This window comes from Sylvia atricapilla, chromosome 3, assembly GCF_009819655.1.
Source record: "Sylvia atricapilla isolate bSylAtr1 chromosome 3, bSylAtr1.pri, whole genome shotgun sequence".
Taxonomy (NCBI): domain Eukaryota; kingdom Metazoa; phylum Chordata; class Aves; order Passeriformes; family Sylviidae; genus Sylvia; species Sylvia atricapilla.
In genome coordinates this window covers 92,390,232-92,397,731 of record NC_089142.1, presented here as the reverse complement: position 1 = coordinate 92,397,731, position 7,500 = coordinate 92,390,232, and the positions used below count along the sequence as shown (strand labels likewise).

General features: G+C 40.9%; 1 protein-coding gene and 1 long non-coding RNA gene across 4 annotated transcripts in view; one reads left to right on the top strand and one right to left on the bottom strand.

The window, feature by feature from the left end:
• LOC136359509 (uncharacterized) overlaps nucleotides 1-7,500 on the top strand; it is a 515,416-nt gene that overhangs the window by 475,853 nt on the left and 32,063 nt on the right. The window lies entirely within an intron of this gene.
• PROX1 (prospero homeobox 1) overlaps nucleotides 1-7,500 on the bottom strand; it is a 49,880-nt gene that overhangs the window by 31,370 nt on the left and 11,010 nt on the right. For all 3 annotated transcript variants that reach the window (XM_066316178.1, XM_066316179.1, XM_066316180.1), the window contains one exon: nucleotides 2,176-2,283. In XM_066316178.1, coding sequence (XP_066172275.1) covers nucleotides 2,176-2,283 — 108 coding nt within the window. The remainder of the gene's footprint in view (nucleotides 1-2,175; nucleotides 2,284-7,500) is intronic.

Genomic DNA, 7,500 nt, shown 5'->3' with positions numbered 1-7,500 from the left:
TTCTGAAATAAATCACTGTGCTAATACAGTTTCTTTTCATTTTTAAGGGCAATTAGTAATGAAATTAAATACAATTGCTTCAAGTATTACACGTTATGCATACATCTTTATTAATATAGCCACAATCTTCAGAACCAAACATTTGGCCAGTGCAGCACATGGAAACGTCTCATTAGGGTACCTATTTACATATGTGTTCTCAGCTCATGGATGAGAGCGTTCCAGTGGCAAGCAGTTGTCCCCATCGGCACTGGTAGGGGACACCTGCTTAAACCACAAGGACGTTCTGGCTCCATTTAAGCAAAATTATGTCCTCTCGCTTCCGTGAGAAGGAGGGGTGAAGCTAATGGGACCGCACGTGGGCTAAACGGGGAGCATCCTTTGGCTCTAGAAACTGCAAACACATGCTAAGCACACTGAAGCATTTAAAGGTATGGCAAAGCTCAAGAAAAGATTAGTGTATCTGATATTTACATCCCTGGTTCTGTGGTGCTGCTGACCATGTGTGGCTGTCACGTGTCCCCAGGGGAGTAACTGCATTCACTTTCAGACAAATGACTCCATCCCACACTGGTGGTTTGTAATGCCTTTTTGGGTTTCTCTTGGTGCTGTATAAATGTTTGGTGCAACTAAAGTAAATTTCTGTATTTTACACCACTTTGTCAGAAGACAAAGCCACTGTGTGCACACAAGTGCAGATCTACTTAAAAAGTGGAAATAAAGCAGAAACACCAGCAAAAAAATATCCCCACTTCAGCACACCTGGCTGCATGAACTTGCAGGGGCAAAGCCACAGGGTAGCCCCAGAGCAGACCCTTCTGAGCAGCACTGCCAGCTCTACATCTGCCTGTGGCACCTCATCGGAGCAGCGTTGCCTGAAACGCTCCCTCCAATTTTTCCATTCCAGGTGGATCCACTCTGAGAGCAAACCCTCCACTTGGCCCGCTGCGCCATTTGCAGCTTTTTTTGTGTGTGTTTAATGATTCTTGACCAGCCATTTAGCCTAGGAAGTGCCTGTATTGCTTCCCCCCTCCTTTTTATAAATGTTGTCACCATCCGCTCAGCACATGGCATTGAATAGAGGAACCTCCAAGGACACGGCTGTGAGGGGCAGGAGTGTATTGAGATGTGCAAGCAACATTAAATGAAAAAAAAAAAAAAAAAAGGAAAAACTGCCAAGAAACTTGACCAAAGAAAACTGATCAGTAGAAACTGGGCCAAGTTCACAACCTGTGGGATAATCTTCAACTAAGACTGAAAAAACCCATAACCAAAAAGTGATTAAAAGAAGGATTTCTGTAATTTATTTGGGGCAGGACATGCGGGGGGGGGGGGGGGGTACGATATGTAACAAACTAATTTAAGCTAATGTAATGTTTATAAAGTTACTTGGATAATGACACCATGCATACCATTATAATCATTAAAACACAATCTATGTGTTTTTTTAAAAAAAACTTAGATGATTAACACAAAATCAAGTTGATGTGAAGGAACAATTACTTTTAGAAAAAAAATCAGGAGGTCCTAATATTCTGTAGAATGAGGGAGGATGCAGCTGTATGTCGACAGCTTTCATATCCTCATTTGAATAATGTGGCCTGAATCTGTCACTTTATTCATCCTCCTTATGCTCAGTGTACTCTGCATCAACAACAAATTAAGTTGTAAATAAGAGACAATCATCACTTTTGTTTTTAAGCAGCTTCTGCATGGAGAATTTCAATGTACTGTTTCTTTCTGACAGAAAGAAAGGGATTCTACACTCTGCTTATGTAAGCACAAATATGAGGAAACCAACCGAAATGAAACAATGAGGGAGCACTTGAGAACTGCTTCAAAATGTTCTTGGAAGTACATTTCTAACACCACAAAAATCTCCTTTTTTTATTAGGATATATAATGAAGACCCTTTAATTTACTGTAATAATTATCCTTACTTTGCTCTAAAATTTCAATTTTTTTTTTTTTTTAATTTAGAAACATTATCTTTCCTCATCCAGGCACAAGCAGAGTACACCTCAACACGAAGAACGAGTGAATTAAGTCAGGATGTAACCTTTATATACCCAGAAATATTATTAATCTCTAACATGATAAAACAGTACCATTTTGTGAGAAAATTCAGCATGCAGTAAGGAGAAAGAGCAGGGCGGGGGGAAGAGATTTTCTTACCTTTACATCTGAGAAGTATGTTTTCAGCATATTGGAACTTGGGTACCGGGTGTAAAAGAACATGAGCTTGGCCTTTTTCAAGTGATTCGGTGACAAGCCTTCCTGCATGTAGGATTGAATTAGTAAAGGAAAATTCTTTTCTTGAGAAAGCTGTTTCTGAATGCACAGAGATAGCAAAGTGCTCCGTTGAACACTCTACAGTTCCCCAGACTGCAGGAGAAAGTATTTGAACTGCTGCACCGTAATTTTCTGTAAAAAAGGTAGACGTGGGATGAGAGGCCATGTAACTTAAACCCTGTGTTTCCTATCAGTTTAGGTGCTGGGTCTCAGGGACCTTGCAAGTTTACGGATTGTGTACCATATGTACGTTCACTTGTTGCTAAGGAAACAAATGCAGGGAGCATGTGCCGCAGAAAACTTATCGGGAGCTTTTTTCTCCTTCTCCTTTGCAATGCCAGCTAAAGTTTCTTTTCCTCTCGCTGTTGTGCTGCTTGCACACAGTAAAACCAATGCATGTAAGGTGATAAGAGGCACTTTATGATTTCGTGTAGTTTTACGCAGGCAGCACATTTCACCTGTTCCATTTGTGTTGATAAATTTTAACACCTTGGGCAGCTTTCTCTAGTCCTGCTGTTGCTTTGCCCCAGTGGCTGCCCTGCAAATCAAAGTGAAATTTGTAGTAGGCAGAGCCCCTTGGCCGCTGAATCCCTCTGCCACAAACTTGTCGCCTCCTGATTTACACAGTTAACTCCTTGGAGAAGGGAGCTGTATTTAGGGCTAACCAATCAATACGTGTGGGCTAGCAGATCAATAAATGGCCACTTACCCTATAAGGCAGCCTATTTATCCTGGAAACATCATTACCTTTTAGATCTGTAAACAGAAGCAACTAAAAGAGTTCCCAAGGGAATGTGAAGCTAACCATAACAATCTCGGCTTGCTGATTTTTCTCCCAGCTTCTTGGCTCCCTTTTGTGAACTGCGTGCTAGGACGGCTCTGGTCACATCTGTGCCGCAGGCTGGCCCTGCCATTTCCTCAGCAAATTAATGGCTTTATAATTTATCAGAAATGAAGATGCACGTGGAGAAAATCAATGTGGCCCCCACAAGGTCAATTAAGGGTTCTTCCCATAAGCTTCTCTAAGGACTGTTTATCCTAAACACAATTGTTGAAAATTTCGCTCAGTTCACACCTTACAGGGGGAAGGTCAACCGAGTTGACAGATGCGCTGCAGCCAAGGTGCCTCTTCTGCCTCACAGCCGGGTGCACGTCAGCACAGAACATCCCACTCCAGGCCTGGAGACGGGAAACCCAGACTAATTTTTATCAGCAGCCTACTGATGATTAGCTAGGCTTTTTCAGCAAAATTCCTTTTTCTCTAATTCCTGAAATCTGCTGAAACCCTCTCCCTTTATTTCAGTTACAAGGTTCATTTTTAGATTATAAAAGTGTAGCATTAAAAAAAAAAAAAAAGGCATTGACAATATTAGTTTAAAAACCTCTTATTATCTGGAAGTACATGGAAAATGGCTCAGCTGAACTTGCATTTTGTTTTAGATGCTTAATGATTACAAAGAAGATAATTTATGACTGACATACTTCTTGTGCCAAGAGAAGAGTTGAAAGAACCTCCAGTTACCTCCATTAGACTGATAGAGAAGTCTAAAAGAGCATTATACTCTCCAGTGCCATCTGTCAAAATACGTAAGTGAAATAATAGTAGCAAGCTGTCACCTATTGCTTAGTGATAAGAGTTTTAGACAAACCAAAACTTCTATGCCAGAAATCCATTTTGTTATGCGATCCTTTCAAGAAAGTGGGGGTCCAAAGGGGAACTCCAGTAGGAGAGAAAAAAAAGGTAATCCTGAGTCTCCTTAATTTGCAATTCCTCTGATGCCGACAACATGTTAACATCGGGTTTGGTGTATATTCTCTTTCAATGCAAGCTCAAGGGTGGACTTAAACTTAAAAAAACCTCTCTCATATTTGCTGGATTTAAGCATATTAGACAGTTGTCTAAGCATTTGGATTCCTTCTGCATTTAGGATTTTTAAATATTTTCTGCTCTAATGCCAGAGGATATTGATATTGAATGAAACACGTATTAAAAGATGCTCTGAGACTCAAATTCCCAGAAATCCATTTTTTATTAAAATTATACTTGTTCTTAAGCACTTGGCAGCCTTAAAGCAATATCAAATATGCAACAAATCTGTATATCTTGATCCTAAGGTTAACGCTTTACTGTGATAAAAGATATGATCTGTAATAATCTAGCAAAAAATAGTTAATGACAGACTTAAGAGCTAAGAATAAGATAACCCATTGCTATTTCAGAAAAAAAAAAAACAAAAAACAAAAAACAAAAAACAACCAACTAAACTGACCAATTGCTTAATTTCCTTTTTAAGTGCTTGGGCTGAAAAGCAACTGTTCTTCCAAGAAAGCACTAGCTGTTTCCAGGATACTTACACACGCACAATGACTCATGATGAAATAGATTCAGTAAACATACAGCTGTACCGAACACGAGCTAAGCCCCATTCAAGGCCAGGAAAGAAAACGAGCACAAATAAATATTAAGGAGGTAAAGGGAGGAGGGGTGCCGAATGGAACGCAAACAAGCTCTGTCCCAGCAGCTCGTGTGGCTTGCCTCAATTCTCTTAGCTATAGCTTTGTGAAGACAGATGACATTCAATTCTATGGGTAATGCAAAATAGACAATAACTGCTGAAACTTGAGCCAGCTGCCAGGTGTAAAAAAAAAAAAAAAAAAAAAGGAAAGGAAAAAAAAAGGAGAGAAAGAAAAGATGATAAATCCATAAATTAATGAAAGACATCTGCTCAGGAACATAAAAGATCAGAGGAACAGTGTACTGCAGCTGAACCTAAAGCGGTGTTCAAACAACCTGAGAGTCTCAGAGTTGTGGGTTTACACAGTACAACGTTGCCTCACCTAACACAGCAGCAGCAGCAGAAAAATGGCAAAGCCCTAAGAAATATGAAGTAAAAGACTGGGAACAAAACATATGGGGACAAAACATACATATGCTCTCATGTGTTTTAACAGGAGAAGCACAGGGGTGGCACTGCACAGCATTTGATTCATTTGCACTTCAATCCTCCTCCTAGGTAATGCTCCTCTTTTGCGGAAAATATTTTTCAGCAGAAAAGATCTTTCACTCTTGTTACTCTCAGCCTGAGCCCCCACAAATGCTCCAACAGGCTTTTCTAGCCCACGCATGCACTGAGCTGAAGGAGAAGTGGTAAGAATAGGCTGTATCAGGTAAAAAAAAAAAAATCTGGAGCAGCAAAGCCAAGCTGCTCCTTAAGTTACACCTCAGGTACTTTTAATCAGCAAAGCTCCAAATAACCAGATCTCAGAGCATCTTCAAGTCCCTCCAAAGAAGGGCTGGGTGGCTGCAAAGCATTTGTTCATGGCCCAGGTTTTACCAACAGCACAGAGTTATCAAGCTTGCTGTACAAGCTCTCTTTTTTATTATTATTATTTTTTTTTATTTAAGTTTAATTAGTTTAATTCTAGTCAGATGTAATAACTCCTCATTTCAAAATGTTGTAATTCACTAATTATAGCCTTTGCATATTGGGACTTTGAAACTTATTCCAGTTGGATGGGAATTCTGTTTAAATATAAATAAAATTGTAGAAAGTTGCACTAATGTTTCCAAGCCCTCCTGCCAGGGAGAACACGCTAAACTTCTTCACCTTTACAGATGTCTTAACAGCACACAAACTGCTGTTGTGCTTCAATTTTGATCTATGCAAATGTTTTGTGACTGAACAAGGCTATTTTTCTTGAGATGCAAAGAGGATGCATGACAAAGAAAGATCATGCAGGAAAACAATTCACTGTCTGTTTCTTTTTGAATTTGAATAAAACTTAATATTTGATTAAACAGATTAGTTTGCAAAGATACAGACTGCATTCATGACCAAGATGGGAATTCAGACTGCAGGTGCATCTTATCTTGTTTAGCAACATACACAAACATTAACCATTTCCTTCTGCAATTCAGCAAAGAATGATCAGATACATTTTACAGCCGTTGGTTAAAAAAAAAAAACAAGAAAACAAAACCCAGGCTAGTTTAGTGTTTAACTAACTACTAAAACCTGAACTTGGCTGTATCTGCTGGTCTTATGTTCTCATCCTGGCTGCATTGTCCAGGAAAACAGATGTTACTTTCTGCAGGGAAGAAATATCTGCTTCTTTCAAGAAATTTATTCCCTATACGTGCACATTCAACCATGTAAAATAAAAGTGCCATGACAGAATTGACCAGAAACAAACCGACCTCCACACCACACCTTTCCCTGGAAAATTGTAAGCTACCTGGACACACGAGCTGCTGCTGGAAAAATAAATCAATCCCTACAGTTGAGCTGTATAGCAGGGCACACGTGTAGAAGTGCTATTTAATAAATCTGGTCTGTACCTAAACTCAGAACAAACTGCAGTCTGCACTAGTGCCTAGGTGAGAAAGTCAGAGTGCTTTCCCAATGGCAGGAAAGAAGCAGGGCAGTGAAAAAGAACAGGGATCACTGTAGCACCAGGCATTTCCCCTGGCTATCCCTTGGAGCAGCAGAAGACTCTTGCCCCCCCCCCCCCCCCCCCCCCCCCCCGTTTCAGCAGAAGCAACAAGCTCCATTAGTGAGCACCAGTGAGAACAAGCAGGAGAAAGGGGGAGAAATGGGAGGGGTGGGGGAGACATGCTCCACAGGTGGTGAGGATCAAGGGCAGCCCTAGAACTACTCCTAGTTCACACTCTTGGCATTTTTCACCTCTCATCACTGCTCTCCCAGGATGGGAGAGCTACTTTTATACAAAAACAATTAGTATACCACTGTACTGTCTGGTAGAAATTAATTGCCCTGGCCGGAGTCTTGCCCTCAGCTGCCTCTCCTGCTGACCTCAGGACTGCTTTCCAAGCACTGCACTTGCATTTCAATATGCAGGAGAAATCTTTGGTTCGGAACTCCCCAGGTCCCCCATCTCTGAGTGATGCTGCATCTAGACTGCCTCCTGTCTTTTGCCTTACAGAGTGTAAGGATGGAGAGAAGACTTCCCTACTACCAACACTCAACAAGATCATTTTCTGGGGAAGAGGTACCTCAAACATGACATCCACTACCAGCTGGTTCTCAAAAACACAAAAAACACCAACACCTAAAGAAGGTGCTTTCCACCACAAAACACTTTCCCTTGTAGAAATGGGACTATTCACACAGGTTAGACAGCACCAATCCCAACTCAGACCCAAGGTGGATCAAAGAGTAATGGGCTTTGGACCTGCAGCGCCTGCCT